The sequence below is a fragment of the Musa acuminata genome, chromosome BXJ2-4 (assembly GCF_036884655.1).
Source record: "Musa acuminata AAA Group cultivar baxijiao chromosome BXJ2-4, Cavendish_Baxijiao_AAA, whole genome shotgun sequence".
Classification (NCBI taxonomy): domain Eukaryota; kingdom Viridiplantae; phylum Streptophyta; class Magnoliopsida; order Zingiberales; family Musaceae; genus Musa; species Musa acuminata.
The window spans coordinates 44,128,869-44,144,310 of NC_088341.1; the positions used below are offsets into that span (position 1 = coordinate 44,128,869).

The 15,442-nt window shown below is 52.3% G+C and overlaps 1 protein-coding gene across 1 annotated transcript; it reads left to right on the plus strand.

Moving 5' to 3' along the window:
• The first annotated feature begins 10,778 nt into the window (after positions 1–10,778).
• Positions 10,779–13,763, plus strand: LOC135611141 (autophagy-related protein 8C-like). Its single transcript, XM_065106494.1, has 6 exons — positions 10,779–10,944; positions 11,055–11,110; positions 12,622–12,677; positions 12,754–12,806; positions 13,306–13,424; positions 13,500–13,763. Exons 2-6 carry the CDS (start codon positions 11,074–11,076, stop codon positions 13,613–13,615), a joined length of 381 nt encoding a protein of 126 aa, XP_064962566.1. The 5' UTR covers positions 10,779–10,944; positions 11,055–11,073; the 3' UTR covers positions 13,616–13,763.
• Positions 13,764–15,442: the final 1,679 nt, after the last annotated feature.

The window sequence follows — 15,442 nt, forward strand, 5'->3', positions numbered from 1 at the left end:
AAATAAGCATAATTGTAGTGTTATAGTATTACATCGTAATTGTTACGGTAAGTAACTTTTTCCGCCGTGACCTCAGGGTCGACGTGGCTGGTTCAGGGCTCCGAATGGCTGGGATCAGACGTGGCTCCTCTTGGGTGGTTACGGTGGCTGCCACGGAGGCCGCTGGCCGGAAAGCTCCGTGGTGTTGGGCGGATTGAGTGGCGGTCGAGTACCTGCACACAGGTCGGGCGGGTTGCTCAGCCCGGCCCCTCCGACGATCAAGTCAGTGAAGCAGAATGGAGTATTTTAGTGAGATTGTCTCTCCCCCCCCTCTGTTGGGAGCCAGGGGGTATTTATAAGTGGGTTTGATGTTACCTGACATACCACCCTACCGGGGCGGGGTCGTACCTCTGATGGCGTCTGCCGTTGTGGTCGTTGCGTGGAAGGCCGAGCTGCCGCAGGGTATGGGGGGTGTCAGTCAGCGCCTTCCCCTGCCTCGGCCGACCGTGAGGGGTTAGCCGAGGAGGTTGCTTGGGTATGGTGGGTGTAGGTGTGCGTCGTGTCGTTGTTAATGCTCGCTCAGGAGCCGTGTGCCGCACAGGGTGTCCGGCGTGGGGGTGCATTACGTCAAATCTGGGGCGTTATGTCAAATCCGGGGTGTTATGTCAAATCATTTTTTTTACCCCTATCATATGCCCCACCCGAAAGGAGCTATGCGTCGGTTTTGCAGGTAGGGAGTCCGATGCATAGCTTTCTGCGTCAAGCGAGCTGTTCAAGCGGGCCTGAGGGGGGCGCCGTAGACGGGTCGGCCACGTGAGTGCATCTCGGGCAGCACTAGGCCGAGATGTGTGCTTTAGTCGGGAGGCTGAGGATTGGACTCGGGGGTAATGGAGCCGTCGAGGGTCGAGGTGCGCAACGCAGGCGGGGTGACCGCGCAGGTGTGTCTCGGGAGGCGGAAAGCTGAGGGTCGAGGAGCATGACGCAGGCAGGGTGACCGCGCAGGTGTGTCTCGTGAGGCAGAAGCTGAGGGCCGAGGAGCACAACGCGGGCGGGGTGACCACGCAGGTGTGTCTCGGGAGGCAGAAGCTGAGGGCCGAGGAGCACAACGCAGGCGGGGTGACCGCGCAGGTGTGTCTCGGGAGGCAAAAGCTGAGGGCCGAGGAGCACAACGCAGGCGGGGTGACCGCGCAGGTGTGTCTCGGGAGGCAGAGGCTGAGGGCCGAGGAGCACAACGCAAGCGGGGTGACCGCGCAGGTGTGTCTCGGGGGGCAGAGGCTGAGGGCCGAGGAGCACAACGCAGGGGGGGGTGACCGCGCAGGTGTGTCTCGGGAGGCAGAGGCTGAGGGCCGAGGAGCACAACGCAGGCGGGGTGACCGCGCAGGTGTGTCTCGAGAGGCAGAAGCTGAGGGCCGAGGAGCACAACGCAGGCGGGGTGACCGCGCAGGTGTGTCTCGAGGGGCAGAGGCTGAGGGCCGAGGAGCACAACGCAGGCGGGGTGACCGCGCAGGTGTGTCTCGGGAGGCAGAGGCTGAGGGCCGAGGAGCACAACGCAGGCGGGGTGACCGCGCAGGTGTGTCTCGGGAGGCAGAGGCTGAGGGCCGAGGAGTGGCACTTGGTTCTTTGGCTGTTTTATTGGTCGCCTGACTGCGCGCGGGCGCGGGGGGCCAGGTTGCTTTTCCCCTGGGGAAGGTAACGGGCTCCCCCTTCTTGGGAGTCGCTAGTTCTCGAAGCTGATATGATTGGGCACCTCCGTACTTCGCACCGCGCTGCCATTGGCCACCACGTCAGGCCCTTATTAATGCGGGGCATCTTTTGGGGGCCTCCCGATGCGACGTGACAGTTGCGGGTGAGTGGGTTGCCGCCCGCCCTTGGGAAGCGAAGGGGCACTGGTTCTGGCGAGTTACCCCCTTTAAATGGCGGAGGTCCGACTCCGCCCCCATCCTTCGTAGCCGTACTTTCTCCTTCGAGTTACACTGTTGCCTCCCTGGTCCCCTTCCGTCTTCTGCGTACTCCTCCCCTCTTCTTAAGGTCAGTCGGGATGTCGTCTCCTCCTTCCTCCTCATCCTCTTCTTCTCTTTGTATCCTCGGAGCCGGGGAGGGAAGTTCCCCTCCGTCTCCCGCTAGGTCCTCCGACGGAGAAGTGGCACGAGCCCTTGAGGCTCTGATGTGGCCGCATGACATTGATTCCACCGTGAGCGGGGCCCTGCTGGAGGAACTCCGGGTGCGCTATAACATCCCGGAGGACCACATTCTTAGCGCCCCCGAGCCGGGTCAACGAGCGTATGACCCTGTCTCGAAGGGCTTCGCCCTGACCCTCGATGCCCTGGAGGCGGGCTTGCGTTTTCCTCTTCACCCCCTCATAACCTTCTGCCTGTCTCTCTGGCAGATTTCGCCATCTCAGGTGGCGCCAAACTCTTGGCGTTACCTGGTGGTATTCCTGGGGGAGTGCCATTATGCCAATATCACACCCACCCTCAACCTCTTTCTCTCCTGCTATCGTCTCTGCAAGGGTTCGTGGGGCTATTTCTTGTCAGCCCGGACGGGTTTTCGGGTCGGTGGTGCCCCATCCAGTAACAAGGGGTGGAAGGGGAGGTTCTTCTATGTCAGCCGCGCGCTGGACTGGGGTTTCGGGGTTCGGTGGTCCACGAGGGCGATCGATAACACCACCCCATGTCTGGGTGAAGCAGAGAGCCAAGCTCTAGTGAGGCTCAAGGAGATTCTTCCTAGGTCGCAGGCCATCCGTACCATGACCGAGCAATGGCTGGTCGAGGCGGGCCTCTGCCCAACGCCTCTGGGTATGTCTGGTTATGTTTTGTCCGGGCGCTTGCGTGGTTGGCTCCGAGTACTAACTTCTTTTGTTCCTCGTAGATATGGTGAACCTGCATTCGCTCTTGGGGGGTCAGGGTTCGAAGCTCCCCCTTCCAGCTTCGCCCATCGATCCGCAACCTCCAGTTCCCGCTCCGCCGACCGACCCGCTACCCGGCTCGGAGGGCACCCCGCTGGAAATCGAGGCTGGGCGCCCTTCGAAGAAGGCGAAGATGACTCCGCCGAAGGGGTCTGAGGCGAGCTCTCACCGCGGAGGGGCAGGCCTCAGCCGGCGGAGGCCCGGGAAGGGTCTTCACCCGGTCTCCGTGCGCGACCTCTGCCGGCTTCCTGCCAGAGACGGGGAGCCGTACCTAACGCGGCTGGCAAGCGAGCTCCTGCCCGGTGAGCTCAGTGACCCCCTGGTTCCCCGCTGGGAGGGCTTGTCTCGGGGGTCTAAGGTATGGGCCGGAGGGGATCCCTCCGCAGCATTCCTCCGAGGCACACTCCATCCCGATATGGCTCGGGATTTGTATGTTCTGCCCTCAGAGGCACTGCTCAACAAGTCGGCCTAGTCACTAACCTGGGTAAGCGTGTTCCTGTTTTCCTGGCTCGTTCATCCGATGCCGGCCTTCTTGATCTGTTTCCCTCTACGCAGGGTCTCCACTACGCGGTGGCCCTGATGGACCGGGTACGCGACGCCGGGCGAATCATTGGGGGCCTCGTCCATCGCAACGCCGAGCTCCACCGCCAGATCGCGGAGGTTCAAGCTGGGGCCGGCCCAGAGGCCGTGGCGGCCGCCGAAAAGCGTGCGGCAGATCTGGAGGCGGAGGCGGCGTGCCTTCGGTCGGAGCTTGAGGCCTCGAAGGAGGCGAACGAGGGGCTCCAGAAAATAATGAGGGTGGAGCGGACCGAACTCCGCCTATTGAAGACGGAGGCGGGCGCCCTTAGTAAAAAACTGGACGCGGCGAAGGCTGAGGCGAAGACGGCCTCGGAGGCGTTGGCGGAGGAGGCCTGTCTCCATCCCGCGAGAGAAAAGGAGCTCCTCGAGGCCTACAAGAGGTCGGAGGGTTTTGAGCTTGGGCTGACGCGGACGGGGCGGGTGTCCTTCGAATACGGATACCGTATTGCCACGTCACGTTTTCGTGCTCGTTACCCGGGTCTCGAGGTGGAGGAGGATCCTTTTACTCCTCACTCCGAGGATCGGGGGGTGGACATGCCCGAGGAGGTCCCCTTCGACGATCGCCTAGAGGTCCCCCAAACATAAAAAGGGGTTTTGTATTTTGTTTTTTTGGTCAGGCTTTTGTAAGTTGTGTCTTGTAAGTGGGCTTGCTTTCAATATAAAAGAAAACCTTTTCTTATCTCAACTGCTGTCTTCTCCCCTTTTGGGTGAAAAAAACTTTTTCTTCTCTCGGCTTGCTTCTAGTACCTGGTCGGACCACCTCGGTGGTCCGACAGGGTTTCACAAGGGGTTTCACTACTTCAGACAAAAAACTTTTTAAGGTTCCAGACATTCCAGGTTCTCGGCAAGGGAGAACCATTCATTGTCGTGAGTCGGTAAGTACCTGGTCGGACCACCTCGGTGACTCGATAAGGTCCTTCCCACTTGGGGGCCAGCTTCCCCCTTGCTCGGGTCGGGTCGCTGACCTCGACCCTTCGCAGGACTAGGTCACCTAACTTGATCGGTCGGGGTCTTACCTTTTTGTTATAGACCCTCGCGACGGCTCTCTGGTAAGAGAGGGCTTTCAGGTGCGCGTCCGCACGTCGTTCCTCGAGCATGTCGAGACCGGCACAAAGTCCTTCGTTCGAGACTTCTTGGTCATAGCTCCTCGTCCGGAGGGTGGCAACAGCCATCTCGGGTGGCAAGACGGCTTCGGTCCCGAACGTCAAGCTGTACGGGGACTCCCCGGTCGCGGCCTTAGGAGTGGTGCGCAGCGACCATAGTACACTGGGGAGTTCGTCTGTCCGAACCGATCGGGCTGCAGACACTCTCCTTTTGAGCCCGTCCAGGATGGATCGGTTGGTTACCTCCGCCAACCCGTTCGTTTGAGGGTGGGCCACCGAACTGTACCTCAGTTGAATGCCATAACCGGCACAGAAATTCCCGGAACCTTCTGTCGGCGAACTGAGGTCCGTTGTCCGTGACAATGGCCTTAGGCAGCCCAAACCGAGTTACCAGGTTTTTCCACACGAACTTCTCCACTTGATGTTCCGTGATCGTCGCCAACGGCTTGGCCTCGACCCACTTTGTGAAGTAGTCCACTCCTACGATTATGTACCTGCGCTGTCCAGAAGCTGGTGGGAAGGGTCCGAGGAGGTCCAAACCCCACTGCGCGAATGGCCACGCGTAGTCGATGGGGCTGAGCGGGACTGCTGGCTGTCGGGGTGCGCGGGCGTGTTGCTGGAACGACCTGCACCGCCGTACGTAAGCTTTCGCGTCCCGGCACATGTTCGGCCAATAGTAGCCCTGGCGGAGTATCTTGTGCGCCAAGGTTTGCCCGCCGACGTGCTCGCCGCAGACCCCCTCGTGGGTCTCGGCTAGGACCGTCTGGGTTTCGTCAGGCTCCAAGCATCGTAGGAGGGGGTAGGTGAATGACCATTTGTAAAGTCAGCCACTCTCCTCGGTGTACAATGCGTGCGTGCGACGTAGGCGCCGAGCCGCTGCTTCGTCGAAGGGAAGGGTTCCATCCCGCTTGAAGTGCAGCAGCTCCTGCACCCACGTGGTCGGCATGCTGCCTGAGGCCGTAGTTGCCACTTCAATGGCGCGAGCGGGGAGCTCCTCAACCTCCGGGCGTGCCTCGGAGGTCGACTTTGACGCCAGCTTAACTAGCGCGTCGGCTCGTTCGTTTTTCTCCCTCGGAATGTTGGATAACGTAAAGTATTAAAACTTGGCAGTTAGGTCCCTTACCCGTGCCAGGTATCTCGCCATGGTTGGGTCCCGGGCTTCGTATCCGCCGCTGAGCTGCTCGACCACGAGCTGCGAGTCGGTGAGGACGTGTATCGCGGCCACCTGCATCTCGAGGGCCAGCCCTAGTCCGGCTAGGAGCGCCTCGTACTCCGCCTTGTTATTGGTGGCTTTAAACCCGAAGCGGAGGGAACGCTCGAACGAACGTCCGTCAGGGGCAAGGAGGACCAGTCCCGCGCCGGCACCCTTTGAGTTGGCCGAGCCGTCCACGTGTAGGGTCCAAGCTTCGGGGGTTTGCTTGGGGTCTCCATCCTCCATATGAGTTAACTCTGCGATGAAGTCGGCTACTGCCTAGGCTTTAACGGCGGTCCTGGGCACGTATCTTATATCATGTTCGCCGAGCTCCACCGCCCATTTGAGGAGTCGACCTGTAACATCAAATTTTGTTAAGACCTGCCGAAGAGGTTGGCCGGTGATGACCTCCACCGGGTGTGCCTGGAAGTAGGGACGTAACTTCCGGGCCGAGAGCACCAAGGCGAGCGCAAGTTTTTCTATTGGCGGGTAACGCTCTTCAGGTCCATTTAGGACATGGCTGATATAGTAAACCGGGAGTTGTTGGCCGGAGCTTTCCTTAATTAGGACAGAGATGACTGCTCGCGGGGAAGCCGCTAAATAGAGGCCCAGCTTCTCGCCAGGGGAGACAGAGGCGAGGCAGGGGAGGCTGGCCAGGTGCCGCTTCATTTGTTTGAAGGCCTCTTCGCATTCCGATGTCCACTGGAAGTTCTTTGGGTTTTTGAGCGCCTTGAAGAATGGGAGGCAGCGATCGCCTGACCGGGCGAGGAAACGAGACAGGGCGACAAGCCTTCCGTTAAGTTGCTGCAGGTCTCTAATCGTTCGGGGGGACTGCATGTTGATTATTGCTTAAACCTTCTCTGGGTTGGCGTCTATTCCTCTCTCGTGTACGATGAACCCGAGGAATTTCCCGGAGGTGACGCCGAAAGCACACTTTGTGGGGTTGAGTCGCATGCCGAACTTCGCAGTGTGGCGAATGCCTCGGCCAGGTCGGCAAGGTGCGTTTCGGCTTCTTGACTTTTTACGATCATATCGTCGACGTAGACCTCCATGTTCCTCCCGATCTGATGGGCGAACATCTTGTTCACCGTTCTCTGGTATGTGGCCCCAGCATTTTTTAACCCGAACGACATGACCTTGTAGAAATACACCCCTTGATCGGTGAGGAAAGTCGTATGCTCTCTGTCTTCGGGCGCCATCCTGATCTGGTTGTACCCTGAATGGGCGTCCATGAAGGATAGGCGTGCGTGCCCAGCTGTTGCGTCGACTAGCTGGTCGATCTTCGGAAGGGGGTAGCAGTCTTTAGGGCACGCACTGTTAAGGCTGGTGTAGTCAACGCACATCCTCCAGCTTCCATTGTGTTTTTTCACGAGTACTACATTGGACAACCATTGGGGATATTTGACCTCTTCTATGAAGCCTGCTGCAAGGAGTCGGTCCACCTCTTCTTGTATGGCGCGTTGTCGGTCAGGGGCCTGGCGCCGGGGCTTTTGCTTCACTGGGCGAGCGTCGGGTTGGATATTGAGACGATGCTCCGCGACCTCCGGGTCTACACCCGTCATGTCTGATGGGGACCAGGCAAAGATATCGACATTTTCCCGTAGGAGCCCGATGAGTCGTTCCTGCTCCCGCTCGGGCAGCTCTGATCCGATCTTGACCGCCTGGTCGGGCCGAGCCTCTCGCAAGGGTACGTCAATAGTGGATCCCCTTGGCTCGGGATGAGGAGCTAGTTTTTTCGTTTCCCGTGGGTCTTCCAGGGGCGCCTCGGTCCTGGCTCTCTTTCCCAACGAGACGGCGGTAAGGTAGCACCGCCTAGACTCTCGGGGGCTTCCCGTGACTTCCCCGACTCCCGCACGAGTTGGGAACTTGATGGTTTGGTAGTAGGTTGAGACGACGGCCCTGACCTTGTTGAGGGTCGGCCGGCCGAGTATGGCATTGTAGGCGGTGGGAAGGTCGACCACCAAGAATGTGGTCATCACCGTTTTCGACTTCGACGGGGTCCCCAGAGTCAAGGGCAAAGTAACAGCTCCCAGGGGTGATATTGAATCTCCCGTGAAGCCGGTGAGTGTCGAGCACATCGGGCTCAAACTTTCTCTGGCCAAACCCAGCTTCTGGAAGGCGTCGAAGTAAAGTATATCGGCCGAGCTTCCTGTGTCGACCATGATCCTCCTCACTTGCGCGTTGGCTACCCTGGCTGATATTACTAAGGCGTCGTCGTGATCGGGGCGCTCGGAAGCTCCGGTCGGGAAGGTAATCTCGGGCTCGGGCTCGCGTCCCGAGGTTTCATCAGGAGCGGCTTGGGCATACGCCTTTCTGCCCGACATGGAGCCACCCCCAGATGCAGGGCCTCCGACTATCACATCGACGTGTCGCTCGACGGGGCCCTCTGGTCGAGGTGACCGCTCCTTGTTCGGCCGTAGATATTGGCCGAGGTGTCCTCTGAGGATAAGCTCCTCGATTTGCCTCTTCAACTCGTAGTATTGTTCAGTGTCGTGCCCGTGCTGCCGATGGAATCGACAATACCTTGAACGGTCCGCGAGCTCCCGCGGGTTCCTCATCGGGTGAGGGTCCTTGAGCAGCCCCTTCCCCTTCTCGTGCAGGAAAATTTCGGTTCGGGACGAATTCAAGGCGGGAAGAGGAGATCTTGATTCGGGTCTGTCAGTCCTCCGCCGGGAGGCAGGGGGCTATAGCTGTCGAGGCGGCTCTGACTTGACATTTTTGTGATCCTCCCGCTTCCCAGCCATCCAAGTCTCCGCGGCGACGAATTGACTGGCACGCTGGAGCATTTCGAGGACCGCGGCGGGGGGCCGCTCCACGAGCGACCAGAAGAACCTGGAGGGCCGCAGGCCTGTCATGAATGCCTGCATTAAGAGAGAGGGGTGAGCATCCGATAATCCGCGGATCTGCATCGTAAAGCGGTTCACAAAATGGGAGAGGGGCTCGTCCTCCTTTTGGTTGAGCCCGAGAAGCAACGCCATGGACGGCTTCGGTCGGGCGTAGGCCAAGAAGTTAAGCTTGAAATCCTTGGCGAGCTGATCGAAGGAGGCGACGGTCCCGGGCTTCAGGCCGCTGTACCACGCGCGGGCTGGTCCCCGCAGGGTCGTCGGGAATGCCCTGCACATCAAAGCGTCAGAAGTCCCGTACAGCGCCATCTGGGCGCGGAAAGTGGCCACGTGGTCCGCTGGGTCGGCGGCGCCGTCATTCGCGTCTAGCGAGGGGAGGCGGAAGTGTGGCGGGATCGCCTGCTCTTGTATCTCGGGGGTGAATGGGGATCCTTGGTGTCCGTCCGCCCCGAGCTCCCCTTTTGACTTGCGGACTTCCTGTTGTACCTCGTCCAGTTTTTGACTGACGAGGCGCAGCTGAGCTCGCAAGGCATTCGTCGAGTCGGCGGTCGGAGCCTCAGGCTCGGGGCGGCTCGCCGTGTCCTCCGCCTCCCGGCTCCCGGGCCGAGTTGCGGGGTTTCGGGGCGAGACAGGAAGCTCTGGAGGCGGCGCGTGAGTCCGGATAGGGGGCTCCCGTTGCTGCGTAGGTCGGGCCGCATGCGGAGGGGCTTGCGGGGAGACGATCGGGACGATAGTCTGCACCATGCTTGTCAGAGCTCGGACCTGGTGGGCGAGGTCATGGAAGGCCTCGGGTGACATTTGCGACGGACCGGCGGGCGTGTCGCCGGGAGGCGTCAAGCCTGGGTCATTGAATAGTTGCCAGTAGCGTTCTGACACCGCCGCGGGGCGTTCGTCGTGGGTTTCATTACGTAGGGGGTGTTCCCCCGAGGCAGGGAGCCCAGTAGTCGAGGGTCCGCCGAAGTGGATCTGCTGATCACTTGACATTTGGACGGCCCTCCTTCTAGCGCCAATCTGTTACGGTAAGTAACTTTTTCCGCCGTGACCTCGGGGTCGACGCGGCTGGTTCAGGGCTCCAAATGGCTGGGATCAGACGTGGCTCCTCTTGGGTGGTTACGGTGGCTGCCACGGAGGCCGCTGGCCGGAAAGCTCCGTGGTGTCGGGCGGATTGAGTGGCGGTCGAGTACCTGCACACAGGTCGGGCGGGTTACTCAGCTCGGCCCCTCCGACGATCAAGTCAGTGAAGCAGAATGGAGTATTTTAGTGAGATTGTCTCTCCCCCCCCTCTGTTGGGAGCCAGGGGGTATTTATAAGTGGGTTTGATGTTACCTGACATGCCACCCTACCGGGGCGGGGTCGTACCTCTGATGGCGTCTGCCGTTATGGTCGTTGCGTGGAAGGCCGAGCTGCCGCAGGGTATGGGGGGTGTCAGTCAGCGCCTTCCCCTGCCTCGGCCAACCGCGAGGGGTCAGCCGAGGAGGTTGCTTGGGTATGGTGGGTGTAGGTGCGCGTCGTGTCGTTGTTAATGCTCGCTCAGGAGCCGTGTGCCGCACAGGGTGTTCGGCGTGGGGGTGCATTACGTCAAATCTGGGGCGTTATGTCAAATCCGGGGTGTTATGTCAAATCAGTTTTTTTACCCCTATCAGTAATAGTGTTATAATGTTATAGTAAGAGAAAATTGTTCGGTAAACCCTAATGTACCGTTCGATATGTTATAGCATACCGTCGGTACCGTACCGTATCGTACCAAGCCAACCTCGAAATATCGGTACAATATGATATTACATACCATATATATATATATAATGATAAAATTTACCTATTTAAATTTCTAATTTTTTTAGTTCATAAATTGAAAAATCCTTTTATAAGAGTTTAATCAGACCTTATAATTCTACTCAAAGATTGGATAAGTGTCTTAATTATACATTTTATTGTAATTATTATTGTTGTTGGATAAGGATTTTATTGTCTTTTGAATTATTTTCATTCATGTAGAGTTTGATGTTTAACAAATAGGATTTCTAAAAGATAATTACGTTATTTTGGATAAAGAAGGTTAGGTGGGAGATTGTAATCTAATCATATCCCTTTATTGGCTTAAAGAGGTCTATCATTTCCTTACGGCTACTCTCTTCCGTACTAATCAATCCAACCCAATCTAATCCGCCTAATTCGTTTGACGCTATAAAAGCCCTAGAAATTGCTCTCTCTGCTCCCAATTGCCGAAGGCCACCGGAACACCCCGTCGCTTTCCGATTCACCTTCTTGCCCGATTCCGTGACGAAGAATTCTCTTTCCTGATCGATCGATTAGAATCCGACCTCGATCCTCTCGCTTGCGTCGGTAGTTCCTTTCCCTTTTCTCTTTGGATCGATCGACTGTTGCCTTCTTTCTTTTGGTTTTGGGGATTCTTGGGTTGTTGTGACGATGGCCATGTGTTTTGGGAATTGCAGGAGGAGATCCAACATCTCGATGGCGAAGAGCCCCTTCAGACTCGAGCACTCCCTCGGTTTGTGCCTGCAATCCCTCTTTTTCTTTGCCATTTGGTTTCTGGAATCGGTTTCGGTTTTGGGTTTGTTATTGTGCTTCTAGGCTTTCTTTTGCGTGTAATCTTTGGTGGTTCTAACGAGATCGTGGCCGCTGTTTGTGGTTGCTTGGTTGATTCTTTCGTATCGAGGAACAAAGCATGAAGAAGTCTTGTTTTTGTTGGGAATATTGTATTGGTATACAGCCAGCCAGTAGTTCTGGAACCGTATGACTCTACTTTGTTGAGAATGACATTGCCTTTTGTTTTTCTTTCAATCTGGCTTTCTTCAAAGGATTTCAATTTTACTAGTTCTAGATTCAATATGCTTTTTCCTAACCTTATCTATTGATTCAGTAGGCTGTTTCGGTATTTTCTTTTATCAAGTATTGTTGATTTCCTCGTCTTTCTTGATTCTTTTGAAAATGTTAAAATTTGTAGAATGAAAAGCTCTTATTTTTCTAGATCAGCGACCTTTTTTTTTGCACAATACCTTTGTTCTTTATTTTCTTTGAAGTATGCTAATGAAATGTATTGAACTATCGCACTTTTCACAAATTGACATAGTTCCCATTATCTCTAATGAAAATTAAAAAGAAATCAATTTCTCTCTCTACCATTTTATTCCGGTTTTTAAAATCGAGGATATAAAACAATGAATGATTGCACAACTGTAAGAAATAATTGGCTGAATAACCCATTGTTTGTGATACTCTTTTGCAGTTGACTTTTGTGATGTAGACATTAGCTTGACAATCACAAAACAAATATGCTGACTAAAAATATGAATGAAACTACTGTAGAAACAAGACTTGTCATTACCTTATTGTTTGATATATTGATGTGAAGATGCTTCTACCGATCATTAAGAGAACATGTGAAACCTTCCATGAAGTCAAATTGGTATATGATTGAGAATTTCTGTAGTTAGGGTCTTTATTATGTAAAGTCTATTTGGAATTGCAAAATTAATTGAAACATGGAGATGGTAGTCTTACTCTTTTTCCTAAACAAGAGGACAGTCTCCAACCAAGAAATGAATTTGCATTGATGAAATCAATGCTGTATGGACACTGCAGTTTGAGACATTCTGAGTTAATTTTGATTGACTTTTCTGTCCTGGTATGTGTGACCCAAATCATGAAGTTATGGGTTAACTTCAGCTTAGTGGTAAAGTTGGGGGTAACTAAGATTTTACATGTACACTTGTGCACAAGCGCACACATAACAATGTCGATTTCATGATTATGAGATATTTTCAATTGTGCTATGTGGATATTGGAAATGAAATTTCTTTCATCTATGACCAAGGGAAGGATGAACTTGAATTTGATATGCAGATATGACCAAAGTTTCCCATTAACCAAAATATTATAGGTTGTATATGTGACCTTAGATGACCATGACTATTGGAGGACCTGTTGTCTGTTTCTTTATGATTGGCTACTCAGTTCTTTCAAGATTGTCTTTAAGTAAACTTTTCATTCTAATTTCAGAAAAGAGGCAAGCAGAAGCCAGTCGTATCAGAGGGAAATATCCTGACAGGATTCCTGTAAGAGTCTGGACTTTTGTTTCAAGTTTGCAATGATACATACATCCTATCTGATACATACTGCCATTTAATGTAGGTGATTGTTGAGAAGGCTGAAAGGAGTGCCATACCAGACATTGACAAGAAGAAGTTAGTAACTTTCATTTCAGTTTTTAAGAGTCTATTATTTTACTATGTTATTAGTCAAAAACTTTTAAAGAACAAATGGTGACTTAATAGAATTTGTATATATAGTCCTCGTCTAGATCAGTAGGAAATTTATCGAGAATTGCAGCATAAAATTTGGACATTTGTTCTTTATAAGTCCTATATCTAAAACTTGTAGTACAAAGGACATGAGTCACATCTGATTGGAAGTTTTATTTACTCTTATGCACTGACAGAGAAGGTGAATACTTGTTTGTCTTCAAAAGCTGACATGAAAATATAATTGAAAGGTCAAATAATGTTCCATCGAAACAAATTTTATGATTAACCTAGGTTTCCTTGAAGATTGTTTCTAAAGATTCTTCTTTAGTTTTTAGTTGAAGTAGATAATCAGTTTTGCGGTTCTTTTTTAACTTCATTTTTTTACTAGTTGTACACAATAGTTTTTAAGTATTTTTGAGTGTTTCTTGTGGCTTTGAAGGTACCTGGTTCCTGCAGATTTAACAGTTGGACAATTTGTTTATGTTATTCGAAAGAGGATTAATCTCAGTCCAGAGAAGGCCATCTTCATGTTTGTCAATAACACGTTACCACCCACAGGTCCCATGATTTATTTCATATCCAGCTAGTTGACCTTTTTTCTTCATCGTTCTCATTTATAATTTGCCACCACAGCTTCTATGATGTCTACCATCTACGAGGCACACAGGGATGAAGATGGTTATCTTTACATGATGTACAATGGCGAGAACACATTTGGTTCCTCTTACGATGATATGCCTGTAGATTAAAAAAAAAATCAAGAAAGGAACTGTATATTCTCTCAGTGGTTTCTTGGATTCCTGCTCTTTAGTTGTTGCCTCGTAAACTTGGGTTATCAATCTTTAACATAATTAACGCATGTGGAGTTCATTTCAATTTAATATATATTTTTTATCACTTGCCGATGTGGTAATTTATTGTTGATTCTTGTTATTTGTTTGGTGATGCTAAACTTGAAGCACTAGTATGCATTAGAAGAGCCCACTGAGCAATAGCTCAGAAGGCTGCAACACTTGGCCTTTGGACTTACAGGCTGCCAACTCCCATATGTTGGATTGATTGATATATATAGGATCTATTTCTAACCTTAATGAAATCGGCTCAGTCTGATTCAATCTAATGTGCTTTCCATCAAAGTTAGATGAAACATCTTGATAGATTTAATCCTTTCATATACTTGATGATATTGATCAGTTGGTTCGAGCAGCTTTGAATCATGAAGATTATCTTTTGAATTGTATGGTACAATGATACAAGTGACTTTGACGATGTGGTAATTCTATCGATGATATGTTTTATTGTTTTGGCGTACCCAATATTACATTGTGTTGTTACATGGATTCTTTGGGCTCAAAACAGTCTCCTTTTCTTTCTAGCCTAAGTAGCAGTTGTCCTAACCAAGGATCTTGACATCAACCAACAACACAGGAAGAGGAACACAGAGCAGAGATGGTAGTCCTTTCACTCTTTAACTTAGTGAGAGAAGAAAACCAGCAGCCAAGGCTGTTGGTCCACAGAGCCTATACATGGAGAGAAATGGAAAGGCATCTCTTAGTCCTTTAGATGAAGGATGGAGACAGCTGCAGCGAGGATACAGTCCTTTGAATTATATGTGACACCAACAAGTACACATACATGACATAATTGTGTAAAATTCTGCTAGACAAAAAAGAAAAGAACAAATGAAGAACTCAATAGATTTCTATAGGAACACACTGTAATCAACATGTTCACTCAGTCTCATTAGCACCAAATGAGGCACACTGTTGGCAACAAAGGAGGACACAGAAACAAGAGAGGCAGACACCAAGTCTCATCCCAACCTACCAAGAACTCCACCAGCAGCAGCAAAGTTGAAATGAGGCATACTCTTGGCAACTAAGGAGGACACAGAAACAAGAGAGGCAGACACCAAGTCTCATCCCAATCTACCAAGAACTCCACCACCACCACCAATGTGCATGGGCTCAATCTCTAAATGCAAAGCAGAGAGAGAGCAGAGGCATTCCTGCAGGAGAAAACACCTTGATTGATGCCAATAAATGCTCTTTATCCATCCATATCATTCATGCATGGATCCACCCCATCAGTGTCCAAAAGTACAAGTGGTCCAGCACCCCATGCTACACCCCAACACTAGCCCTGTCACTCTTGAAGAGCTCAGTTCACTTGCCTGTTAGCTCTTGGATGGCTTGCACCAAACTGGAGATGCTTGCACTGTTAGGGCCTTCGCAATCACAAGTCAGTAGCCAAATCTTCTTGCATTTTGGCAAAGCTAGAACTTGATCCACAGGCTGTTTAAGTTCACCAGTATCATCAAATTGGGAGCTTGTGTTGCGGCTGAGAGCCTGCAAGAATGATTCATTGATTCAGCATAGTTAATCTGACTGCACCTGTCTAAATGGTCCAGAGGTCCAGAAGTCCATTACAGCCTTGCTCATGGATGAGGATATCCATGCTGAACAAGATATGAACCATGGTAAATGATACAGCAAGAATGATAAGCAATAGCTGAGTGTTTTACCTCTCAGTCTTCAGAAATAAACACTGACAAGTGTACTGTAATGCTGACAGGC